This window comes from Sus scrofa, chromosome X (assembly GCF_000003025.6).
Source record: "Sus scrofa isolate TJ Tabasco breed Duroc chromosome X, Sscrofa11.1, whole genome shotgun sequence".
NCBI classification, from domain to species: domain Eukaryota; kingdom Metazoa; phylum Chordata; class Mammalia; order Artiodactyla; family Suidae; genus Sus; species Sus scrofa.
The window spans coordinates 47,777,232-47,805,173 of NC_010461.5; the positions used below are offsets into that span (position 1 = coordinate 47,777,232).

Sequence of the window (27,942 nt, forward strand, 5' to 3'; positions counted from 1 at the left end):
GCATCTAGACAAAGTTCTCAATGCTACTCAGCAGGATCTCCTTGTAAATCTATTCTAAGTTGTGTCTGATAAGCCCAAGCTCCCGATCCCTCCCACTCCCTCCCACTCCCATCGGGCAGCCACAGGTCTCCTCTCCAAGTCCATGATTTTCCTTTCTGAGGAGATGTTCATTTGTGCTGGATATTAGATTCCAGTTATAAGTGATATCATATGGTATTTGTCTTTGTCTTTCTGGCTCATTTCACTCAGGATGAGATTCTCTAGTTCCATCCATGTTGCTGCAAATGGCATTATGGCATTCTTTCTTATGGCTGAGTAGTATTCCATTGTGTATATATACCACCTCTTCCGAATCCAATCATCTGTCGATGGACATTTGGATTGTTTCCATGTCCTGGCTATTGTGAATAGGGCTGCAATGAACATGCGGGGCATGTGTCTCTTTTAAGTAGAGTTTTGTCCGGATAGATGCCCAAGAGTGGGATTGTGGGGTCATATGGAAGTTCTATGTATAGATTTCTAAGGTATCTCCAAACTGTTCTCCATAGTGGCTGTACCAGTTGACATTCCCACCAGCAGTGCAGGAGGGTTCCCTTTTCTCCACAACCCCTCCAGCACTTGTTATTTGTGGATTTATGAATGATGGCCATTCTGACTGGTGTGAGGTGATATCTCATGGTAGTTTTGATTTGCATTTCTCTTATACTCAGTGATGTTGAGCATTTTTTCATGTGTTTGTTGGCCATCTGTATATCTTCTTTGGAGAAATGTCTATTCAGGTCTGTTGCCCATTTTTCCATTGATTGATTGGTTTTTTTGCTGTTGAGTTGTATAAGTTGTTTATATGTTCTAGAGATTAAGCCCTTGTCAGTTGCATCATTTGAAACTGTTTTCTCCCATTCTGTAAGATTGTCCTTTTGTTTTCTTTTGGGTTTCCTTTGCTGTGCAAAAGCTTTTCAGTTTGATGAAGTCCCATGGGTTCATTTTTGCTCTAATTTCTATTGCTTTGGGAGACTGACCTGAGAAAATATTCATGAGGTTGATGTCAGAGAGTGTTTTGCCTATGTTTTCTTCTAGGAGTTTGATGGTGTCCTGTCGTATATTTAGGTCTTTCAGCCATTTGGAGTCTCTTTTGGTACATGGTGTGAGGGTGTGTTCTAGTTTCATTGCTTTGCATGCAGCTGTCCAGGTTCCCAGCAATGCTTTCTGAATAGACTTTCCTTTTCCCATTTTATGTTCTTGCCTCCCTTGTCAAAGATTAATTGACCATAGGTGTCAGGGTTTATTTCCGGATTCTCTCTTCTGTTCCATTGGTCTGTCTGTCTGTTTTGATACCAGTACCACACTGTTTTGATGACTGTGGCTTTGTAGTATTTCTTGAAGTCTGGGAGAGTGATGCCTCCTGCTTGGTTTTTGTTTCTCAGGATTGCCTTGGCGATTCTGGGTCTTTTGTTGTTCCATATAAATGTTTGGATTGTTTGTTCTACTTCAGTGAAAAATGTCATGGGTGATTTGATAGGGATTGCATTGAATCTGTAGATTGCTTTGGGTAGTATGGCCATTTTTACAATATTGATTTTCCCAATCCAGGAACATGGAATATCTTTCCATTTCTGTACATCTTCTTTGATTTCTTTGAGGAAAGTTTTATAGTTCTCGGCATATACGTCCTTTACCTCCTTGGTCAGGTGTATTCCGAGGTATTTGATTTTGTGAGGTGCAATTTTCAAAGGTATCGTATTTTTGTATTCCTTTTCTAATGTTTCATTGCTGGTATACAGAAATGCAACTGACTTCTGAATGTTAATCTTATATCCTGCTACTTTGCTGAAGTTATTAATCAGTTCAAGGAGTTTTGGGGTTGAGTCCTTAGGGTTTTCTAGGTATAGTATCATGTCATCTGCATACAGTGACGGTTTGATCTCTTCTCTTCCTATATGGATGCCTTTGATTTCTTTTGTTTGTCTAATTGCTGTGGCTAGGACTTCCAAAACTATGTTGAAGAGCAGTGGTGAGAGTGGGCATCCCTGTCTTGTTCCAGATTTGAGTGAGAAGGCTTTCCGTTTTTCCCCATTGAGGATTATATTTGCTGTGGGTTTATCATAAATGGCTTTGATTATGTTCGGGAATGTTCCCTCTATACCCACTTTGGCGAGGGTCTTGATCATGAATGGATGTTGAACTTTGTCAAATGCTTTTTCTGCGTCTATTGAGATGATCATATGATTTTTGACTTTTTTTTTTGTTAATGTGGTGTATGATGCTGATTAATTTGCGTATGTTGAACCATCCTTGTGAACCTGAGATGAACCCAACCTGGTCATAGTGTATAATTTGTTTGGTATGTTGTGGGATTCGGTTGGCTAAGATTTTGTTGAGAATTTTTGCATCTATATTCATCAATGATATTGGCCGATGTTTTTCTTTTTTGGTGGTATCTCTGTCTGGTTTTGGAATGAGGGTGATGGTGGCCTTATAGAATGTCTTTGGGAGTATTCCTTCTTCTTCAACCTTTTGAAAGAGTTTAAGGAGGATGGGCACCAATTCCTCTTTATATGTTTGATAAAATTCACCTGTGAAGCCATCTGGTCCTGGACTTTTATTTGTAGGGAGTGATTTTATGACCTCTTCAATTTCATTTCTAGTGATCGGTCTGTTCAGTTGGTCTGTTTCTGCTTGATTCAGTTTTGGCAGGCTGTAAGATTCTAGAAAATTGTCCATTTCTTCCAGATTGTCAAACTTGTTGCCGTAGAGTTGTTCATAGTATTCTCTTATGGGTTTTTGTATTTCTACTGTATCCGTTGTGATTTCTCCTTTTTCATTTCTAATTTTGGTGATTTGGGTTCTTTCTCTCCTCTTTTTAGTGAGTCTGGCCAGGGGTTTGTCAATTTTGTTCACCTTTTCAAAGAACCAGCTCTTGGTTTTATTAATTTTCTCTATTGTTTTGTGAGTCTCTATTTTATTGATTTCTTCTTTGATCTTTATAATGTCCTTCCTTCTGCTGACTTTAGGACTTTTTTGTTCTTCTTTTTCTAATTCGTTTAGGTGGAGGGTTAAGTTGTCCATTTGGGATCTTTCTTCTTTTTTGAGAAAGGCCTGGATTGCTATAAATTTCCCTCTGAGCACTGCTTTCGCAGCATCCCATAGATTTGGAGAGGTTGTGTCTTCATTATCATTTGTTTCAAGGTAGTTTTTAATTTCCTTCTTGATTTCCTCATTGGCCCATTGGTTTTTTAGTACCATGTTTTTGAGTCTCCATGGAGTAGGTTTTTCTCTTTCCTTTTCCCATGGTTGATTTCTAATTTCATGGCATTGTGGTCAGAGAAGATACTTGAGATAATTTCTATGCTCCTAAATTTATGGAGATTCGCTTTGTGTCCCAATATGTGGTCGATTCTTGAGAATGTTCCATGAGCATTTGAGAAGAATGTGTATTCTGATTTTTTTGGATGTAGTGTCCTGAAGATATCAATTAAATCTAACTTTTCTATTGTTTCCTTTAGGATCTCGGTTGCTTTATTGGTTTTCTGTCTAGAGGATCTGTCCATTGATGTGAGTGGGATATTAAGGTCTCCTACTATGATTGTATTCTCATCAATATCTCCCTTTATGTCTGTTAATGTTTCTTGTATGTATCTGGGTGCTCCTGTATTTGGGGCATATATGTTGACGATAGTAACATCCTCTCCTTGGATGGATCCCTTAATCGCTAAGTAGTGTCCTTCTTTGTCTTTCTTTATGTCTTTTGTTTTAAAGTCTATTTTGTCTGATATGAGCATTGCGACTCCTGCTTTTTTGTCATGTCTATTGGCATGAAATATTTTTCCCCACCCTTTCCCTTTCAATCTATATGTATCTTTTGTCCTAAGGTGAGTTTCTTGTAGGCAGCATATTGAAGGTTTTTGCCTTTTTATCCACTCAGCCACTCTGTGTCTTTTGATTGGGGCATTCAGTCCATTGACATTTAAGGTGATAATTGATAGAAGATTATTTATTGCCATTTGAACCTCGTGTTCCAGTTGATTCTATGGTTCTCCATTTTTCCTTTTTTTTTCCTTTTTTTTTTTTGTTTTTTTTTTGGGTGGATTGTCTCCTGTTATTATCTGCTTGAGTGTATTTTTTTTTCATTTTTTGCAAATGCAATATTTGGTTTTGGCTTTGGTTGCCCTGTTTTTTAAGTATGCTAACCCCTTCCCATAGTTGTGTGTTTTTACCTGATGGTCCTGTAAGTTCAAACACTTCATTACTATATTAAAATTAAGATGAGAAACATACAAACAAACAAACAAAAAGGGTTATTTACATCCTGACATCCCTTGCCCACATTTTATGGTTTTGATTACTCTTATTTTTTTCTTTTTAATTTTATTTTGTTTGAAGCATGTTCATGATTAAATCTGTATGCTGGCTTATTTGAGTGACTGCTCTCTGATTGTGGTTTCCTCAGTCCTAGTTCTTCCTCTTCTTCTTTTTTTTTTAATTTTCTTTTTTCTTCCCTTTCCTTCCTTTCTTTTTGGTTTAGAGAAGCCCTTTCAATATTTCCTTGAACCTGGGTTTTGCGTTGCTGTATTCTTTAAGTTTTTGTTTGTTGGGAAAAATTTTTATTTCCCCTTCTATTTTAAATGATATTCTTGCTGGGTAGAGTATTCTAGGTTGCATATTTTTTCCTTTGAGCACTTTAAATATCTCTTGCCATTCCCTCCTGGCCTGTAGTGTTTCTGTAGAGAAATCAGCTGATATTCTTATGGGGGTTCCCTTGTAGGTAACATTCTGTTTTTCTCTTGCTGCCTTTAGGATCCTCTCTTTATCACTAACTTTTGCCATTTTTATTATGATGTGTCTTGGTGTGGGTCTGTTTGGGTTCAGTTTGTTTGGGGCCCTCTGTGCTTCTTGTGTCTTGAATCCAGTATCCTTTAGATTTGGGAAGTTTCCAGCGATAATTTCTTCAAATATATTTTCCATTCCCTTATCTTTTTCTACTCCTTCTGGAATTCCTATTATGCGTAGATTGGCCCGCTTTATATTATCCCATAGGTCTCTTACATTGCTTTCCAGTTTTTTGATTCGGTTTTCTGTCTGTTGACTGGATTGAGTGATTTCCATTATTCTATCTTCCATATCACTGATTCGTTCTTCTGCATTATTCATTCTGGTTTTTACTGCCCTTAGTTCAGTTTGCATCTCTGCAAATGAATGTTCTAGTTTTTCTTGGCTCCTCCTTATATTTTCTAGTTCCTTTCTGAGGGTATCTGCATTACTGTTCCTACCTTCTCTTAATTCCTTCAGTATTTTCACTATTTCTCTTTTGAACTCCAGGTCTGTCTGACTGCAGAGATCTGTTTCATTGTTGACTGTTTTAGGTGAGTTCTCCTGTTGGTTTGACTGGGGGTGGTTTCTTCAGCTTCTTCATCTTGCTTGTTGTTTTCTTTCTCCTGAGGGAGTTTTCCTCTCCGTTATCGGGCAGTGTTTGCCTTGTCACTGCGTGGAATATTTCCTGAGGGCTGGCATTGTTGGTCAATCTTTTTTGAGGCAGTGTGGCTTTTCTGGAGTGTTGATGGGGCTAACAGTGTTTCTTTGAAGCAAAGGAGGACTTCCTGAGGGCAGACAGGACTGGGAGGTCCACACCACGATGGTAGCAGATTTCACTTGGTCATGCAGAACTTGCTCTGGTGTTTTTAGGCCTGGGGTTCTTGTAGGGTTTGGTGGTGTTGGGCAGCTGTTCCTCAGGAGTGCATCACCCCCTGGGGGCTGGAGCAGCTATCTGGGTCTCTGAGAACCTAAGAGGCTCTTCCCTAGGGCAGCCCACCTCAGAAGGACGGCCTGAGAATGTAGGCGGTTCTTTTCACAGTCTGGCCAAGCTTGTTGCAGCTTTTCTGGGCTGCAGGGTGTCTTCCAGGGTGCTGGTGGCGCTGAGGAGCTATTCCACGGGAGTGGGGCACCCCCTGGGGGCTTGTGCAGGTAGCAGGGCCGCTGGAAACCCAAGAGGCTCCTCCACAGGGCAGCCTGACTCAGAAAGACTGTCTGAGATCTTTTCCCAGCTCGGCCAAGCTTGTTGCAGCTTTTCTGGGCTGCAGGGGGTCCTGCCTGGAGCTGGCAGTCCTATGCAGCTGATCCTCTAGAGCTTGGCATCTCCTGGGGGCTTGGGCGGGTAGCAGGGCCACTGGAAATTCAAGAGCCTCCTCCCTGGGCCATCCCGACTCAGAAAAACCATCCGAGAATTAGGTAGATGTATTCACGGCCTGGCTAGGCTTGTTCTAGCTTTTCTGGGCTGCAGGCCTTTTCTCCGGGGCTGGTGGTGTTTGGTGCTGCTCTGCAGAAGTGTAGTCCCTCCAAAGGGCAAGCAGACCTGTGCAGGGACAGCCCCTGCAGTGGTAGGCTTCAGGCAATTGTTGAGGCCAGCCCTCCTGGATGGCAGGCAGCCCCAGGTTCGGCGAGAGTGTAGGGGATGTGGGTGTGGGGGCAGGGGATGTTGAGTGCCCTTTCATATGAAGCTAGCATCATAGAGAAGATCCAATTCTACAGTACATTGTATTCTTCAAATATGACTTTGCACTCTCCTCACACTCTCTTACTCCAGTCCTGGAGGTCCTGGAGATGTCAACACTCATCATCCAAATCAGAAATGGACTCTCACATCTGAAGGTGAAACAACAGTCCCTTGCCAGGCCAGCTGCCATAGTTTGCAATTCAGTATTTGTAGTCAGTGTTCAGATACTCTGAATAACAATGCATAGATATTTTTTAAAAAAGAAATTATCATTTAAAATTTTTAAATGAAACTATTACTATTTTGGAGAAATCATCCCTACAGCAAAGACAGAAACCTATAATCAAAATCATGAGGCCATGATAGGTCCCATTACCACCTAATGACAGAATGCCTCAGAGAAATACTGGCTCAGATTTTTCAGGTTGAGTCAAACTGTCAAGTTTGGTTTTGAAAATGTTAACTCACAATAATACTAATATTAATAATAGCAGCTAACACTTATATAGTCCATACTATGTGTTATGAACTGCTTTAAGCCCTTTGTATTATGTTGATTTATTTAAACATCATTGTTATTCTCCCCATTTTAGAAATAAAGAAACTGAGAAGGGAGAAGTCCAAGTACTTTGCCAAAGGTACTATGTGACAGAGTAAGAACTTCAACTCAGGTACCCTTATAGATGTTGTACAGTTCAGTATTAATATATAAACCACCAATGCTGGTGTCAGGGTCTCAAATCACATGTAGCTCCCATACCAGGGGCAGAGAAGATGGTGGTACCTGAGCTCTTGTCCAGGAAGTAGGCCAGGAGGCACCGCATGACAGCCTGGTGGCAAATCACTAATACATTTTCCTGACGTTCTAGCTCCATTATAACTGGCTCCAGACGCTGGACCAGATCTTCATAGGACTGGAAGGGAGAGAAATGCTTGAATAAGAATAGGATATGAGGCTCATTTGCCCAGAGGAGAACTCCAGAGTAGGAATCAAGAAAACTTGGTTGTGGTGCCAGTTCAGTTGTTGTGATCCAGCAGTATGACCTTAGACAACCCACTTCTTTCTGAGGGTCTTAGTTTCTCATCTATTAAATGGGGACAGTCAATATAGTAGAATGGATATCAATAACAATAATAAAACTTTCCATTACAAAATCTCCAGGAAAGCTGAAAAAATAAATGTCTGCACTGTTGACCTTTCAAGAAATAAAAGAAATATTATTAATATCGAGTTCCAAAATGAAGGAAAACTTGGAAAAAATAGTGATAAATGGATATAGAAGCCACAACTCCCCTGAAGGCATTTTCCAATCACAGTATCCAAGAGACTTGACATTTTAAAACCCCATAGAAACAGGAGACATTGCCTTAGGTATGTACAAGGTGAGGAGTTGGGACTGAAACTCTCACATAAATCTGAGACATTCAAAGGACTACATCCTCAGTAAAAATATAATCTAAAAAGTGTATCCTACAGGAAAAGGAAAACAGAAAAGATATCTTTCTCTACTTGACTCTTGGTGGAAAATATTAAACATCCTGTGAGAATATATAACCACAAGCCTATCATCAGGTAGAATATACTACCCACATTTAAAAAATACTAAGCAGAGAGTTTAATAAGAAGAGGTTTCAAGCTGTTAGCTCCCAGGAGTGTCTCAAAGAAGCAAGTGGAAATTCTCTCTGGACTCTCTCAACTCAGGCTGCATGGGACTCTCACAGATACATTTTTGTTAAACTGAAGCTCACATAACATTCAAGGAAAACAAGCTACCATGAGGGAAAATAAGCAGAAACAACAAGAGGAAAACACTAACAACTTAAGATAAAAGATATATAATATAAAATAAATATGTTTGAGATTTTTAAAGAAATAAAAGATTAAAAATATAAAGAAGAAATAATATGTTATTGAATATATGATCTATATTTGAGAAAGAACTACATAGAATTTCTAGAAATGAAAGAAATATTGATAAAAATTGAAAACTCAATAGATGGAGTAAACAACAGATTAGATACAACTTAAAAAATACTGATTTGAGATATAGAACAGAACAAATTACTCAGGATGAAGCAAAGAGATTTGCAAATAAGAAGTATACATGAAATCTAAAAATGGGGTACAAATGAAGTTATTTGAAGAAGAGAAACAGACTCACAGACTGAAAAACTTATGGTTACCAAAGGGGAAAGATTGGGGGGGGTGAACTGGAGGTTTGGGATTGGCCAATGGGGACCTGCTATATAGCTCAGAGAATTCTACCCAATATTCTGTGGTGGTCTATGTGGGAAAAGAATCTGAAAGAGAATTGGAGTTCCCATTGTGGTTCATCTGGTTAAGAATCTGACTAGTATCCATTAGGATGTGGGTTTGATCCCTGGTCTTACTCAGTGGGTTAAGGATATGGTGTTGCCTTAAGCTTCAGCACAGGTGGCAGATGTGGCTTGGATCTGGCATTTCTGTGGCTATGGCATACGTTGGCAGTTACAGCTCTGATTTGACACTTAGCCTGGGAACTTCCACATGCCACAAGTTTGGCCCTTAAAAAAAAAAGAATCTGAAAGAGAATAGATATGTGTATATGTATAACTGAATCACTTTGTTGTACAGCAGAAATGATCACAACCTTGTAAATCAACTCTACTTCAGTAAAACTTTAAAAATTAAAAAAAGAAGTTAGGAGACATAAGTTAGGAGACATAAAGGATAGACATGGGACTGAAACACATCTAATTGTATTTACAGAAGGAGAGAATAGGATATGAGAGAAGAACAAGTATACAATCTCTGGAAGTTTTCTAGAACTGATGAAGACTCAAAATCCTCAGATTCTGGAAGTCCAATTAATCCCAATAAAGATAAATGAAAAGAGGGAGAAGAGGACAAGATGGCGGAGGAGTAGGGGTACACGCTCGCCCTCTCCCACAAACACTACAAAAAAAGCACATCTACAGAAGAAATGACTCGCACAGAACAGCAACCAATCGCTGGCAGAGGAACCTAAACTCCAATAATGGCAAGAAGTTTGTCACATTATTGGGCAGAACGGGAGAAAAGAGGAGAGTGAGAGAAGGTGAATCGAAGAGGGATGGGCACTCCCGAAAGGGAACTGAGGAGGAGAAAGGGATCCCGCACCCTGGAAAGTCACCTACCGGGGGAAAGATCAAACGAACCGGTGGAATCTCCAGATGCAGAGAAGAGAGTAGCAGTAAGTTGGACTACGGAAAAGCTGATCAAGAACCCAATGGACCATCTGAACTACGGGCACAGTCACCAAAAATTGAGACACCTGGGTGGGGGCTGGGCACCGAATCCTCGGCTCCAGAAGTTAGTCCCCAGGAAAGGGCCGGGGGATGCCTGGGTGGGGGCTGGGCACCAAGACCTCGCCTCTGAAGGTTGGTTCCTGAGAAAAGGCTGGGGGACGCCTGCGGGGGGAGCTGGGCACCGAGACCTCGCTGCCGAAGGTTAGTCCACGAGAGGGAGCCAGGGGACGCCTGGGTGGGGGCTGGGCACCAAGACCTCGGCTCCAGAGATAAGTCCCCAGGCTAGGGGGGGCGGGGCAGAGGGGAAACTGCTTGGGAGGTCTAGAAACCATTTGACGGGGCAGAGACTGCCTGGGAGACTAGAAAACAAAGCTGTCCCAGAGGAAGGGAGCAATACTCCAGGGGCGGGGAAGTGGAAAGCCGCCTCAGAGGGAACCTGGGAGAAGAGCCTGGTCTGCGCCAGTGCTGGGGAGGGGAGAGAAGAAGGGGTGGGTCCCCATAGAATACCCCCCATGCCACAGCAAGCTTACAGGTCCGCTAGCTAGCTGAAAGCTGTGCTTCCCAGTGCATCCCCTCACCCCAACCCCACCACGCCCTATGCTCTCACGAACCTGGGCCTGCCTGCCATCCAGGAGGGCTGGCCTCAACAATTGCCTGAAGCCTACCACCACAGGGGCTGTCCCTGCACAGGCCTGTTTGCCCTTTGGAGGGGTTACACTTCCACAGAGCAGCACCAAACACCACCAGCCCCCGAGAAAAGGCCTGCAGCCCAGAAAAGCTAGAACAAGCTTAGCCAGGCTGTGAATAGATCGGCCTAATTCTCGGATGGTTTTGCTGAGTCGGGTTGCCCCGGGAAGGAGTCTCTTGGGTTTCCAACGGCCATGCTACCCACCCAAGCCCCCAGGGGATGCTCTAGTGGACCAGCTGCATAGGACTGCCAGCTCCAGGCAGAACCCCCTGCAGCCCAGAAAAGCTGCAACAAGCCTGGCTGAGTCAGAAAAAGATCTCATGATTTTTCTGAGTTGGGCTGCACCAGGGAGGAGACTCTTGGGTCTCCAATGGCCCTGCTACCCGCCCAAGCCCCCAGGGGGTGCCCCACTCCTGTGAAATAACTGCTCAGCACTACCAGCCCCCAGAAGAGCCCCTGAAGCCCAGAAAAGCTGCAACAAGCTCGGCCAGACAGGGAAAAGTTCCGCCTACATTCTCAGGCTGTCCTTCTGAGTTGGGCTGCCCTAGGGAAGAGCCTCTTATGTTCTCAGCGACCCATATAGCTGCTCCAGCCCCCAGGGGGGTGATGCACCCCTGAAGAGAAGCTGCCCAACACCGCCAACCCCGTGCAAGAACCCCACAGCCTAAAAACACCAGAGCAAGTTCTGCATGGCCAAGTGAAATCTGCTACCATCGAGGTGTGGACCTCCCAGTCCTGTCTGCCCTCAGGAAGTCCTCCTTTGCTTCAAAGAAACACTGTTAGCCCCATCAACACTCCAGAAAAGCCACACTGCCTCAAAAAAGATTGACCAACAATGCCAGCCCTCAGGAAATATTCCACGCAGTGACAAGGCAAACACTGCCGGATAACGGAGAGGACAACTCCCTCAGGAGAAAGAAAACAACAAGCAAGATGAAGAAGCTGAGAAACCACCCCTAGTCAAACCAACAGGAGAACTCACCTAAAACAGTCAACAATGAAACAGATCTCTGCAGTCTGACAGACCTGGAGTTCAAAAGAGAAATAGTGAAAATACTGAAGGAATTAAGAGAAGGTAGGAACAGTAATGCAGAAACCCTCAGAAAGGAACTAGAAAATATAAGGAGGAGCCAAGAAAAACTAGAACATTCATTTGCAGAGATGCAAACTGAACTAAGGGCAGTAAAAACCAGAATGAATAATGCAGAAGAACGAATCAGTGATATGGAAGATAGAATAATGGAAATCACTCAATCCAGTCAACAGACAGAAAACCGAATCAAAAAACTGGAAAGCAATGTAAGAGACCTATGGGATAATATAAAGCGGGCCAATCTACGCATAATAGGAATTCCAGAAGGAGTAGAAAAAGATAAGGGAATGGAAAATATATTTGAAGAAATTATCGCTGGAAACTTCCCAAATCTAAAGGATACTGGATTCAAGACACAAGAAGCACAGAGGGCCCCAAACAAACTGAACCCAAACAGACCCACACCAAGACACATCATAATAAAAATGGCAAAAGTTAGTGATAAAGAGAGGATCCTAAAGGCAGCAAGAGAAAAACAGAATGTTACCTACAAGGGAACCCCCATAAGAATATCAGCTGATTTCTCTACAGAAACACTACAGGCCAGGAGGGAATGGCAAGAGATATTTAAAGTGCTCAAAGGAAAAAATATGCAACCTAGAATACTCTACCCAGCAAGAATATCATTTAAAATAGAAGGGGAAATAAAAATTTTTCCCAACAAACAAAAACTTAAAGAATACAGCAACGCAAAACCCAGGTTCAAGGAAATATTGAAAGGGCTTCTCTAAACCAAAAAGAAAGGAAGGAAAGGGAAGAAAAAAGAAAATTAAAAAAAAAAGAAGAAGAGGAAGAACTAGGACTGAGGAAACCACAATCAGAGAGCAGTCACTCAAATAAGCCAGCATACAGATTTAATCATGAACATGCTTCAAACAAAATAAAATTAAAAAGAAAAAAATAAAAGAGTCATCAAAACCATAAAATGTGGGCAAGAGATGTCAGGATGTAAATAACCCTTTTTGTTTGTTTGTTTGTATGTTTCTCATCTTAATTTTAATATAGTATGAAGTGTTTGAACTTACAGGACCATCAGGTAAAAACACACAACTATGGGAAGGGGTTAGCATACTTAAAAAACAGGGCAACCACAAGCCAAAACCAAATATTGCATTTGCAAAAAATGAAAAAAAAAAAATACACTCAAGCAGGTAATAACAGGAGACCATTCAACCAAAAGAAAAAAAAAAAAGAAAGGAAGAATGGAGAACCATGGAATCACCTGGAACACGAGGTTCAAATGGCAATAAATAATCATCTATCAATTATCACCTTAAATGCCAATGGACTGAATGCCCCAATCAAAAGACACAGAGTGGCTGAGTGGATAAAAAGGCAAAAACCTTCAATATGCTGCCTACAAGAAACTCACCTTAGGACAAAAGATACATATAGATTGAAAGGGAAAGGGTGGGGAAAAATATTTCACGCCAATAGACATGACAGAAAAGCAGGAGTTACAATGCTCATATCAGACAAAATAGACTTTAAAACAAAAGACATAAAGAAAGACAAAGAAGGACACTACTTAGCGATTAAGGGATCCATCCAAGGAGAGGATGTTACTATCATCAACATATATGCCCCAAATACAGAAGCACCCAGATACATACAAGAAATATTAACAGACATAAAGGGAGATATTGATGAGAATACAATCAGAATAGGAGAACTAAATACCCCCCTCACATCAATGGACAGATCCTCTAGACAGAAAACCAATAAAGCAACCGAGATCCTAAAGGAAACAATGGAAAAGTTAGACTTAATTGATATCTTCAGGACACTACATCCAAAAAAAAGCAGAATACACATTCTTCTCAAATGCTCATGGAACATTCTCAAGAATCGACCACATATTGGGACACAAAGCGAATCTCCATAAATTTAGGAGCATAGAAATTATCTCAAGTATCTTCTCTGACCACAATGCCATGAAATTAGAAATCAACCATGGGAAAAGGAAAGAGAAAAAACCTACTCCATGGAGACTCAACAACATGGTACTAAAAAACCAATGGGTCAATGTGGAAATCAAGAAGGAAATTAAAAACTACCTTGAAACAAATGATAATGAAGACACAACCTCTCAAAATCTATGGGATGCTGCGAAAGCAGTGCTCAGAGGGAAATTTATAGCAATCCAGGCCTTTCTCAAAAAAGAAGAAAGATCCCAAATGGACAACTTAACCCTCCACCTAAACGAATTAGAAAAAGAAGAACAAAAAAGTCCTAAAGTCAGCAGAAGGAAGGACATTATAAAGATCAAAGAAGAAATCAATAAAATAGAGACTCACAAAACAATAGAGAAAATTAATAAAACCAAGAGCTGGTTCTTTGAAAAGGTGAACAAAATTGACAAACCCCTGGCCAGACTCACTAAAAAGAGGAGAGAAAGAACCCAAATCACCAAAATTAGAAATGAAAAAGGAGAAATCACAACGGATACAGTAGAAATACAAAAACCCATAAGAGAATACTATGAACAACTCTACGGCAACAAGTTTGACAATCTGGAAGAAATGGACAATTTTCTAGAATCTTACAGCCTGCCAAAACTGAATCAAGCAGAAACAGACCAACTGAACAGACCGATCACTAGAAATGAAATTGAAGAGGTCATAAAATCACTCCCTACAAATAAAAGTCCAGGACCAGATGGCTTCACAGGTGAATTTTATCAAACATATAAAGAGGAATTGGTGCCCATCCTCCTTAAACTCTTTCAAAAGGTTGAAGAAGAAGGAATACTCCCAAAGACATTCTATGAGGCCACCATCACCCTCATTCCAAAACCAGACAGAGATACCACCAAAAAAGAAAAACATCGGCCAATATCATTGATGAATATAGATGCAAAAATTCTCAACAAAATCTTAGCCAACCGAATCCCACAACATACCAAACAAATTATACACCATGACCAGGTTGGGTTCATCCCAGGATCACAAGGATGGTTCAACATACGCAAATCAATCAGCATCATACACCACATTAACAAAAAAAAAGTCAAAAATCATATGATCATCTCAATAGATGCAGAAAAAGCATTTGACAAAGTTCAACATCCATTCATGATCAAGACCCTCGCCAAAGTGGGTATAGAGGGAACATTCCCGAACATAATCAAAGCCATTTATGATAAACCCACAGCAAATATAATCCTCAATGGGGAAAAACGGAAAGCCTTCTCACTCAAATCTGGAACAAGACAGGGATGCCCACTCTCACCACTGCTCTTCAACATAGTTTTGGAAGTCCTAGCCACAGCAATTAGACAAACAAAAGAAATCAAAGGCATCCATATAGGAAGAGAAGAGATCAAACCGTCACTGTATGCAGATGACATGATACTATACCTAGAAAACCCTAAGGACTCAACCCCAAAACTCCTTGAACTGATTAATAACTTCAGCAAAGTGGCAGGATATAAGATTAACATTCAGAAGTCAGTTGCATTTCTGTATACCAGCAATGAAACATTAGAAAAGGAATACAAAAATACGATACCTTTGAAAATTGCACCTCACAAAATCAAATACCTCGGAATACACCTGACCAAGGAGGTAAAGGACGTATATGCCGAGAACTATAAAACTTTCCTCAAAGAAATCAAAGAAGATGTAAAGAAATGGAAAGATATTCCATGTTCCCGGATTGGGAAAATCAATATTGTAAAAATGGCCATACTACCCAAAGCAATCTACAGATTCAATGCAATCCCTATCAAATCACCCATGACATTTTTCACAGAACTAGAACAAACTATCCAAATATTTATATGGAACCACAAAAGACCCAGAATTGCCAAAGCAATCCTGAGAAACAAAAACCAAGCAGGAGGCATCACTCTTCCAGACTTCAAGAAATACTACAAAGCCACAGTCATCAAAACAGTGTGGTACTGGTATCAAAACAGACAGACAGACCAATGGAACAGAAGAGAGAATCCGGAAATAAACCCTGACACCTATGGTCAATTAATCTTTGACAAGGGAGGCAAGAACATAAAATGGGAAAAGGAAAGTCTATTCAGAAAGCATTGCTGGGAACCTGGACAGCTGCATGCAAAGCAATGAAACTAGAACACACCCTCACACCATGTACCAAAAGAAACTCCAAATGGCTGAAAGACCTAAATATACGACAGGACACCATCAAACTCCTAGAAGAAAACATAGGCAAAACACTCTCTGACATCAACCTCATGAATATTTTCTCAGGTCAGTCTCCCAAAGCAATAGAAATTAGAGCAAAAATGAACCCATGGGACCTCATCAAACTGAAAAGCTTTTGCACAGCAAAGGAAACCCAAAAGAAAACAAAAGGACAATCTTACAGAATGGGAGAAAACAGTTTCAAATGATGCAACTGACAAGGGCTTAATCTCTAGAACATATAAACAACTTATACAACTCAACAGCAAAAAAACCAATCAATCAATGGAAAAATGGGCAACAGATCTGAATAGACATTTCTCCAAAGAAGATATACAGATGGCCAACAAACACATGAAAAAATGCTCAACATCGCTGAGTATAAGAGAAATGCAAATCAAAACTACCATGAGATACCACCTCACACCAGTCAGAATGGCCATCATTCATAAATCCACAAATAACAAGTGCTGGAGGGGCTGTGGAGAAAAGGGAACCCTCCTGCACTGCTGGTGGGAATGTCAACTGGTACAGCCACTATGGAGAACAGTTTGGAGATACCTTAGAAATCTATACATAGAACTTCCATGTGACCCTGCAATCCCACTCTTAGGCATCTATCCGGACAAAACTCTACTTAAAAGAGACACGTGCACCCGCATGTTCATTGCAGTACTATTCACAATATCCAGGAAATGGAAACAATCCAAATGTCCATCAACAGATGATTGGATTCGGAAGAAGTGGTATATATACACAATGGAATACTACTCAGCCATAAGAAAGAATGCCATAATGCCATTTGCAGCAACATGGATGGAACTAGAGAATCTCATCCTGAGTGAAATGAGCCAGAAAGACAAAGACAAATACCATATGATATCACTTACAACTGGAATCTAATACCCAGCACAAATGAACATCTCCTCAGAAAGGAAAATCATGGACTTGGAGAAGAGACTTGTGGCTGCCTGATGGGAGGGGGAGGAAGTGGGAGGGATCGGGAGCTTGGGCTTATCAGACACAACCTAGAATAGATTTACAAGGAGATCCTGCTGAATAGCATTGAGAACTATGTCTAGATACTCATGTTGCAACAGAAGAAATGGTGGGGGAAAAAACTGTAACTGCAATGTATACATGTAAGGATAACCTGACCCCCTTGCTGTACAGTGGGAAAATTAAAAAAAAAAAGATAAATGAAAAGAAATTAATAATTAGACATACAGTGACACTAATACCCTACAAAATACAAAGGCCCTAAAAGCAGCAAGAGAGAAAAGAAGCATGTTAGACTATTGGAAACTTCCTATTTGCATCATAAGCCAGAAGACATTGAGGATAATATCTCAGAAGTACTGAGAGAAAACTATCATCTTAGAGTTTTATACTTTGCCAAAGTATCATCTAAGATTGAAGGCACCTCTCCTGAAGACATTTTTAGACAAAAAGACAGGTGATTCTACTACCAATTTCCTAAAGAATTTGCTAAAGGAAGGACACTGACCACAGAAGGAAAACAAGGTGTAAGAGAAAGAATGATCAAAAATATTGGTAAATATGTGGTTAAAACTAAATAAACACTGACTCTATACAAAAAGTTTAATAATAACAAAGATAATTCATTTGGGGATTAAGACACAAGGTTGAAATAAAATACAAAATAACAATTAACGTGTAAGTTAAGAGAGGGAGTGACTGGAGTTGTAAAGTTTTTATATTATTTTAGGGGGAGGGTAAAGACATTGATTATTAGATTTTTTTAAAATGTTAAGAATAATCCTAAAAGAATGGAAAGAGATTGTATAACTCAAACATAGTTGTAAAAACTCTATCGATTCATCAATTCTATAGAAGGGAGGAAAAGAAAAAAATAAGTATAGAGTGCTCAAAGTAAATCAAATAAATCATAAATTACAGTAGAAGTATACCTGACATACCATTCAAAAGACATATATTTTTAGTTTGTAGTAAAGCCAACAGAAGTGAACTATTCACCATTTATGAGAGACAAAACAAAAATACATGGAAAAATTGAAAAAAAGTAAATGAGTAAAGATGAACTAGGCAAATACTGAGCAGAAGAAATCTTATATAGCTATATTATATCATATAAAATACACTCAGGCAAAAACCATTATTAGGTGAAAAGAGGCTTGCTTACTATGTAATAATAAAGTATACAATTCACTAAATATAATTATTTTAAATTTGTATGCCTCTGGTAACATAGCCTCAAAATATATAAAGGAAAATGAGGGTGAACTCAGACTGACTTCATAATGTCATTTCTAAGAACGAAAATACAAATGTCAAAGTGCTTTGTAGTACAAGATTTCCATTGTTTTATCTTCTCTCATAACCCACTTTTCTGATAATTGTTCTTAGGACTTTGTATCAGAAATAGAGTATGATTAACAAATATTCTAACATGTGGAACTGGTTAAATGGAAGCTGGATTGAAAGCAATGAGGATTTACCTCATATGGGAATAGGGAATTGATTGTCTGGCTCATGTGGTGGCAGAGAAGTTGGTTAAAACATTACCTATTATTCCTTGGGTTTCCAACCCACTGTCCAGAGAGTCTGGAACTTTGGGCATCTTGGCAATAAAATGTCAGGAAATTGGAGTATGTTGAACTATTCCAAATGCCTTTAGTGAAAGGATATCAAAGACAAAGTCTAGGATAAAATGAGCCCTCCTGAAAGAAGAGAGAAAATAAGCAGGCAAATAAGTAGATTTTTAAAAAGAGGAATCTGTTGCCTCTAGCCAAGAATCTGAGATAGCCAAGGGCCAGATAATCATGTGCCTTATTAGATGGATGCTGCTGCAAAATTTGTTTCACTTTGTTTCTAAAGCATTTGGAATGGAAATACTGGGGAGGAGCCCTAGGAATCAGGCCTCCCCTCCAAATCTTACCTCTCCCTTGGGATAGCGGTAGCGATATTTATCTTGGTCTCGTAGGGCAAATTCTTCGGGATAGTGCTCTTGGATTTCCTCATATGTCATTTCTTCACAGACACCCTGAGATAAATTATTTGGAGATAAAGGTGTTCACAAGTTGAATGAAATTCCCACAGCCTTTATCATAGCTTTGAGGTCAATGATTGTGGAACATTAGCACACAAGCACTTGGTTTCTGTGAACACAGCTCTAGGTCTGCACCTGTTGTCCAAGTGTATATGTGTACCAGATGTGGATGTGAGAATGAGTATATGTGTATAGGTGTGTTCAGGCTGAGTGTATGGTGACTTTCTGTGGTATTACTCTATGATTTCCCCAATAGGTTTATAGGTGTATATGTACATATAAGTATGTACTTTCATAAATTTGTGGGCTTAAGGATTCGTGACTGTGTTTATCTGTGTGTGTACAGCATGCTTATGATGTGTACTTGTGGTAATCTTTAAAGTCTTATGCTACATATTTTCTGTATTTGTCTCAGCATATGTAGAGTGTGTTGTGTGAGTATCTATGTGTATATATACAGTGTCTGATCATCTGAGAATGTGCCCAAATGGGTGTCTCTGGGGTCTGTCTCTCCACGTGGGTCTCAGTGTATCTGTGGCACATGTATCTATGAGTGTGTATATCCCTGATTATATGTGTGTGTATCCGTGTGCCTATGTCTGAGGTCTGTGTGAATTTGTGGTGATATGGTGGAGGCTATGTGTCTGTACTATTTATATGTCCATGGTGTGCCTCTCTGTGTCTCTGTGGTTGATATAGATATGCAAAGACTGCATGTATGTCAACAGTGAGTGTGTCTATTTGTATCTCTATGTGTATCAGCATGTATGTGTGTGCATGGATGGCACAAATATGATTGGTAGATGTGTCTTAGAGGGAACTTGTGAAAGACTAGTGAGTCTAGGTTTCTCTGAAGTGCATATCTGTGAGTGTTAACATACCTACGACTGTGTATGCAAGTGCACGTGTGTGTGCACATCCACAGCAAGTGCATGTGTGTGTTTATAACCACAGCAGTGCTTTCCTATGTTATGGCATTTCCCATCTCTCCTGCCCACACCTCTGATCCCGGACCTTTGGCAGATAAGAAAACAGATATCCACAGACCTCTCAGAAAGCAAGAATTAGTAAATTCCTAACAGTTTCAGAGTATGCCTTGGGGAGATACATTCTCCTTACCCAAAGAATGACTCAAGGGCTCGGAGAATGAGTTCTCACTGAGAAATCCACAGAAGTGGGAGAGGCTGCTGGGTGGAGGTGGGAAGTGATCTTGGGTTTGCAACATTTCCTTCTGGCGGTGTAGATTCCAATTAGACCTCCCTGTAGAGGGGCAATGGTCTCTGGGTTTTGTCTTTTGAGTCATCTACCAGACTTCCCTTAGGGTTTAGGTTATCCCTTTCCCCAATCTACAAGCAGATAGGCAGTGTCAAACTTCAACTGACAACCCCCGATGGGAGAAAATGCACTCTGTAGATAAATAAAGTCCTTCCAGATTGGCTTCAACTTTCTTTTTTCTTTTTTTCTTTTCTTTTTTTGTCTTTCTCTCTTTTTAGGGCCGCACTTGTGGCATATGGAGGTTTCCAGGGTTCCCAGGCTAGGGGTCCAATCGGAGCTGTAGCCGCCAGCCTACTCCAGGACCACAGCAATGCCAGATCCAAGCCTTGTCTGAGACCTACATCACAGCTCACGGAAACACCGGATCCTTAACCCACTGAGCAAGGCCAGGGATCAAATCTGCATCCTAATGGATACCAGTAGGTTTGTTAATTGCTGAGCCATGAAGGGAACTCTGGCTTCAACTTTCTATTCTGAGGTGTACTGGAAGCCTGTGGAAGTGTCCACTGACTCCTTATTGACTTGAGGCAAATTGCCTAAGTTTTCTAAATTTTATTTTCCTCATCTGCAAAATGAGGATAATTATAACTACCTCAAAAAAGTGTTTTGGATATTAGAGAATCTGTAGTAAAAAACTAGTACAAGGTGCATTTTAAAGACTCCAACAATGGAATATATTGTTATATTGTTCTACTGATTAATGTTATTTAGATTTAGTAATCTAAATATATTAGATTAATTTAATATAACATTATTAGATTAATATATCTCATTATTTTATTATTGATGATGTAAAATAAACCAGAAACTTAGACATCATTCCAAATTCTTCCTTCTTCCTTATTCACCCCCTCATAGCTAATTCTTGAAATTCTACTTCTTAAGTTTCTGTTTAAATCTATACCTTTTTCCTTCCTCTCCATCTCTACTGCTACAACCTTAATAGTTCTACACACACACACACACCTTGTTGCTTTCTCAGCATGACACAATTCTTGATCCTCTCTACCTGGCTCAATGTTACGCAAGTCTCAGTCTTTATCTGGGCATCACTTCCTTCAGACAGGTCTTAGCTGAGTAAGGTGCCTTGTCTCAACATCTGTGTGGGCCCACAGTCTAGCCCATCAGAGCCTGTATCACACATGCTGTTTTTTATTCCTCTGTCTACCCTTTTTTTCCTAAAAGTTCAGTGAAGACAGGAAGCAATCTCTGCTTCAGCACAACTCTAGAGCCTGAAATGGAGTAGATATCCAATATTTATACCACATGTGAGCCAGAAACAAACAATAATTAAACTCTTATGATGAAGTTTGCTTACATGTATTTTATAGCAAATATATGTGATATGTACAATAATGCTGTATATCCCTTTTCTGAATATCTGTATCTCTATACATCTATAGTTAAGTACAGATAAATTATGTATACACACATATACTTCTCTGTATTTATCTAGCAAGTAAGCAAATTAACCTACCTACACACAAGTTACCTACATTCATGGTGGAGCTTTTATTTTAGTATCTGACCATCATAATCTCTGGACTTCTACCTGATATCAGTGTACCTATAGTGCAGATGAGATAATGGAGAGGAAATGCCTTCTTTAAGAACTCATGGAAAAACTTGACTCCAGAGAGAGACTTCTATGTCACAAGATCAGATGAACTATTCCCCAAGTTTTTCTTCTTCATTCCATCTCCAATATCTATCTGGTCCATCATGTCCTCACCTCCTGACTAGACTAATACAGCCGTCTCCATAGTGGTATACATTCTCATTTTAACCCTTGGCCCACCTAGTTTCCACACATGACCAGAGTGACCTTTTTTAAAGAAAATGTGAATCACATTCAGGCCACTCCTCTTCAACTTAGAATGCATCAATGGCTTCTCATTTTTAGGGAAGCATACAAATCCCTCAATATGGGCTATAAAGTCCTATAAGCTGTTTTCCTTTCCAACATCACCTCCCTTCTCTCCAGACCTCACAATCACTGTCGAGAACTCTCTGCTATTCTTTCCTCAGTTTCTTGAATATACCATGCTCTCTTCTCAACTTTGGGCTTTCATATGAGCTGTTCCTTATTCCTAGAACTAAATTAATTTCCTCATCCCAAGCCCATTTTGCCTGCTTCTTGTTTCATTTCCAGCTTCCTCTAAGAAGCTTTCCTTCTAAATTTTCTACCACCAAGCCTTGTCAGGAGCACCATCACCTTCTGAGACTCCATAGTCCCTGGTACTTCCCCCTCTCACAAACTTGTCACATGTGATGAATGTCTCATGCAATGTCTCATTCACCGTCTGCCTTTGGGCTCCATGAAAGAGTACATAGCAAAATAAATATTTGCTGAAATAATTAGGTTACACATTTAAGCCAAAACAGAGGCAATCCAGGGGATAAGCCCAGAGTCAAGTCTCACCACCCACCAGGAGGTCCATCCCCTTCCATCTCACCGCATCAATCTCATTCAGGGCCTTCCACTGCTCATAGGGGACATCCAGGGCTTCAGCTGTCTGGATAGTCCTCTTCATGTGGCTGGTCCACACCTTCAGGGAGCTGATGGCCTGGGACTTAATGAAGTCGGCCAAGGCATAGGCATACTGGGGAGTGGGAGTACAAAGGAGGAGATGAGAAAGAGAGATGAAAGAAGACAAGGTGGTCATGAGAAGAAGTTCAGATCTGCCACAAATGGTAGAATGATGGTGAACAAACAAGAGTAGAGTTTAAAAGTTTCCAATTTATAAAGAGTCATAGTTTTGACCATGTGACCAAGGATCAAAGGAATAGAAAAGAACATGTATATTTGTGTGTGCGTGCACGTGTGTGTGTGTGTCTTCATTGATGCTTGCTCATGGAATCTTCTACTCAATTATTCATTCATTCAAACAGCCCACTTCTAACATATGTGGAGCCTGGGATAAGAATACAAGTGGATGTACTCCACTCATAGTCCACCATCCTTCTTTCCCATTTCTGCTCCATCCCGCACTTATAGTTTCCTTGAATACATGTATATGAATAATTTAGTCACTGGACCAAGCTCTGTCCACATTATATTTCCACCAACCCCTGTGACCCACAGTGGTTCCTTGGCCACCCTTTGCCTAGGGGTGAACATTTCTGTCACAATGGCCTTCTCTCCGGTGAATAGATTATGGAAAAGGTAAACAGATTATGGGACATTGGCCCTAGAAAAAGGTTCTGGGAAGGAAATTCTAGGGTTCCAGGTACTCTTAGTATGGTCTAGAAGTGTGTAGAGAGTGGGATTTGGGGGACATTTCCCTTTGACCCTGTAAATTCTCATTGCTTGAGTAGCGTAACTGGTACTCAGGTTTTAAGGGCATTCAAATATTTACTGAGTGTGTGTGGCCATATGCTGGGCACTGGGGTGTCCAATTATCAAGATACAGTCAATCTAGTGAGGGAAACCCTGACAGGACCAAAAGGAAACACAAAGGCCTGTGGGAGGCCAGAGGAGCAAGTGATTCACTCTTCTTCTGCATAGAGGTATGCTATTAAGGATCATGTGTGGGGAAAATCTGTACAAATGTACAGATATAAGCATATATAGGCATTGTGTATACACAGCCTGATAATGGATTATGAGTCAGCAATCAGTGTGCTCTAGTGGAGGGAGCCCTTGACTAGGAGACAGGAGATAGGGCTCAAACTGTTCCAGCTCCCTTACAGGTCCTTGTGTACCCGGGAACATGTCCCTGGCCCTCTCTGGCCTATATCTCCTGCCTATAACATGCAAACAGCATTAGCTCACCCAGCCTGGTCTCTGTGAGTGTCACATTAGATAGTAGACAAGGAACTCGCAGAGTATACCATGACACACAGTAGGTGAGAGCTACTGTGATTGATTGTGGGTAACGGTTGATGGGAAAGTGCTTTGTAAACCATGCATGGTGCACTGTGGCCATGAGCATAAAGGTTGATGCCAAGCATGTGCATGTACATGTGCACACTTGTGCACAAGAGGTATGCTGTGCGGAGATGGTTATATGCCCAAACCGGGCACTGAGCTGTGTGGGCAAAGCCATGGCCAGCCCTAACCAAGACACTCCTGGCTGTAGGTGGTGCCATGAGGCCTCCAGCAGCCTCTGATTCTGCTCTGAGGAGCAAGAGAAGTGAGAGTCAGAGGTCAGGGTCCACCTCAAGGGGATGCTGCCAGTCTGAAGGTGGCAGAAATGGATCCAGGAGGACCACGGCTTCTGGTGTGATGCCTGGCCTGGGATACTGACATCTCGGCAGTGGGGGAGGCTGATGGGCAAGCATGAAGGCCTGGTTTTCAGTCCTGACTCTATCCTTTTCTGGCTGTGCGACCTGGGGCCTCTCTCTGTTTCTGCCTGGGCTCAGCTTTCTCATCCATAAATCGGTGACAGTAATGCTCACCCCACAGGCTGTTGTGAAGATTAAATGAGGCCACACATGTGGAAGCAGATAGTGCTGTGAATGTGCAGAAGTATCTAGTAGAAGAGGGTGCGCCTTCTCTTTTGCACCTCATTCCTCACATGTCCCGCCCAAGCCATCCTCCCGGCAAGAACAATACCTGTGCTAACAAGCCCAGACAAGGGGCCAAACACAGGAAAATGTGTCACTTTATTTAGCCAGCACCCATAATGTGCAGGTCACTATACTTAGCTAGAAAGAAGAGACTCATGACATGAGGATCAGAGGTGGGCCAGAACTGGGAGAGATGGAGTTCAGGGCATTGTGGCCAGCCTGGGAGGGCAGGAGAGGACAGGGGAGGGCTTCCTGGACTAGACCATGGAGCAGCAGATAAGTCCTGGAAGGGGTAGGGGAGGGAGGGCAGGAAAGCCATGGTGACCAGTGGGGAACAAGTGCTGATCCTGTGATGACCTGAAATATGGGTTTGAGAATGAAGCATCAGGCCTGAGGAAGGGAAGAGAGGATGGACTTGAGGGTGGGGTGTTTTAGGACAGCTATCTGTGCAAGTCATGGTCACCAGCTGACAGAGGGGACAGAGGAGGGCAGCCCTGGTGGGGGAAACTGCACAAGCAAAAGCACAGAGCCATGAGAAAGATGAGGGGACCAGTCAGGCTCCCTGTAATGGGGCTGGAGGAGCAGCTAGATCTGGGAAGGCCTGGAGTGCCAGGACCAAGCCATCAGATTTGCAGATACTGTCAGCACATGGGAGCCCATCAAGAATGGGTCAAGAGTGAGTGGCTGATGAAGTGGAAGAGCAGGAGTGCCTAGAACCTGCTTTTACCCTGTTACTGAGTCCCTCCATCCTCAGAACCCAGGCAGTGGCCACCCCATCCACCCGCAGCCAATCTGGCCCAGCTCAGCCAATGCTTCAGGGTCACTGGGCCATCCCTACCTGCTTGCCCCGAGGTGAGAGGCCAGAGTCACCTCCGATGCGGCCTCTGAGGTTGAGTTCACTCTCACCGTGCCGGCATAGGTAGATGGAGCGGGGTGTGACATGGATGTTCATGAGATAGTAGACTGTGCGGCTCTGGATGTGGTCCTGCACGCGGTTCACCATGTAGCGTGTGCCCACGTCGAAGATCTTGATGTAGGACAAGTGGCTGGGCCAGCCCAAGTGGGAGCAAGGGTAGCTCAGGGGTTGATGGTGAAGAGGCTAGTCCCAAGAGTAAGCCCCAACCACACCTCCTGCCTTCAATCCTCCACCACAACTCAGCTCTCACGTGCCTTTTCTCTAAGAAGATGTTTTGTATTGCCCTGTTTTAGAGGTTGGTTCCTGGACACCCCGAGGAGCTCACTGCCTGCTACCATCTCCCTTTGTCTCCTTGGTCTCAGGTTGAGCCTCTGTTTTTACCTTCAGTCATCACACTCCAGGTATCTAGGGTTCTCTCTTCTGTGGTTTACACTGCTGACATATTCAGAAAGAAAAAGTAATCCTCCATGTCCCTGACTGCCTCCAATATCTCACTGGCAGCTCCTGACTTGTCCATTCCTTCATCGTTTCAAATCTTTTTTTAAATTTATTTTTAATTGTTATTTCCCCCAACACACTTTTTCCCCACTGCACAGAATGGGGACCCAGTTACACATACGTGTATACATAATTTTTTTCTCCCATTGTCGTGCTGTGTCTTAAGCATCTAGACAGTTCTCAGTGCTACACAGCAGAATCTCATTGTTAGTCCATTCCAAAAGCAATAATTTGCATCCATTAACCCCAAGCTCCCAATCCCTCCCACTCCCTCCCCCTCCTCCCGGGCAACCACAGTCCTGGACTTCCTGTGTGGCTCACAACATACTTTAAAATCTTAAGCCAAGCTCTGTCCCTCTATTATTTGAGCCTCTGCTATGATATATTGTACTTGACACTCTGCAAGCAGCTATCAGACTGTTTCTGTGTATGCACATGTCTCTGTGTTTATGCCTCTCTTACTCAGAAAAGGGAGTGGGTTGGGTTCTTTCCTTATCTGCCATGTAGTCAAAAAACATACCCTCCTCTGTTCTAAGCTTTATACTTGGGGTGGAGACTCAGTGTCTGTCCTTTGGGAACTCTTAGGCCTATTAGGAATATATATTTGGAAACACATACTCAATGCTCAACACCCATTCTTAGAGTAGTCACTCACTCTAAGGTGTGCCAAGTACAGGAGCATGGGAATACAGAGGTGTTCCACATTAGTGAAGAAATTGTGGTCCTTGCTTTAAGCCCCTTTGTTATCCCCTCAATTCTGTACTCTGTCATGAACTAATAGGTATGAGTGATAAACTATTCAACAACCACTCTGCAGAGGAATTGGGGGGTGGAGGACATTGACTAATCAGAAGACTAGAATCATAGAGCAAGATTCCTGAGGCCCCTGTTGTGCCACACATTAATTCTTTGGTTGCTGGATTGTAGGGAGTTCAGAGGGATCTCTGGCAAGAGGTGGGGGAATCTGAGGCAATGGAATGACACACCAACACTGCAGAGGAGAAAGGGATCCCACACCCTGGAAAGTCACCTACATGGGGGAAAGATCAAACGAACCAGAGGAATCTCCAGATGCAGAGAAGAGTGTAGCAGTAAGTTGGAGTACGGAAAAGCCGATCAAGAGCCGAACGGACCATCTGAACTACGGGCACAGTCACCAAAAATTGAGATGCCTGGGTGGGGTCTGGGCACCGAATCTTCGGCTCCAGAAGTTAGTCCCCGGGAAAGGGCCGGGGGATGCCTGGGTGGGGGCTGGGCACCGAGACCTCAGCCTCGGAGGTTAGTCCCTGGGCTGGGGGGGCGGGGCGGAGCAGAAACTGCTTGGGAGGTCTAGAAATCATTTGACGGGGCAGAGACTGCCTGGGAGACTAGAAAACAAAGCTGTCGCAGAGAAAGGGAGCAATACTCTAGGGGTGGGGAAGTGGAAGGCCCCATCAGAGGGAACCTGGGAGAAGAGCCTGGTCTGCGCCCGAGATAGGGAGGGGAGAGAAGAAGGGGTGGGTGCCCATACAATACCCTCCATGCCACAGCAAGCTTACAGGCCTGCTAGCTAGCTGAAAGCTGTGCTTCCCAGTGCATCCCCTCACCCCAACCCCACCACGCCCTACGCTCTCACGGACCTGGGGCTGCCTGCCATCCAGGAGGGCTGGCCTCAACAATTGCCTGAAACCTACCACCGCTGGGGCTGTCCCTGCACAGGCCTGTTTGCCCTTTGGAGGGGTTACACTTCTGCAGAGCAGCACCAAACACCACCAGCCCCTGAGAAAAGGCCTGCAGCACAGAAAAGCTAGAACAAGCCTAGCCAGGCTGTGAATAGATCTGCCTAATTCTTGGACGGTTTTTCTGAGTCAGGTTGCCCAGGGGAGGAGCCTCTTGGGTTTCCAACGGCCCTGCTACACGCACAAGCCCCTACGGGGTGCCCCACTCCCGTGAAATAGCTCCTCAGCACCACCAGCCCCCTGGAGGACCCCCTGCAGCCCAGAAAAGCTGAAACAAGCTTAGCCAGACTGTGAAAAGAT

The 27,942-nt window shown here is 42.2% G+C and overlaps 1 protein-coding gene across 11 annotated transcripts in view; it reads right to left on the reverse strand.

Annotated features, from left to right (window-relative positions):
• The window catches only part of PFKFB1 (6-phosphofructo-2-kinase/fructose-2,6-biphosphatase 1), an 87,329-nt gene that overhangs the window by 5,481 nt on the left and 53,906 nt on the right, over nucleotides 1–27,942 (reverse strand). For 10 of the 11 annotated variants that reach the window (XM_021079420.1, XM_005673664.3, XM_021079419.1 and 7 more), the window contains 4 exon segments: nucleotides 25,349–25,556; nucleotides 22,455–22,601; nucleotides 18,613–18,717; nucleotides 7,272–7,401 (listed from right to left, as the gene is read on the reverse strand). In XM_021079420.1, the coding sequence (XP_020935079.1) occupies nucleotides 7,272–7,401; nucleotides 18,613–18,717; nucleotides 22,455–22,601; nucleotides 25,349–25,556 (590 nt within the window). 11 annotated transcript variants of the gene reach the window in all.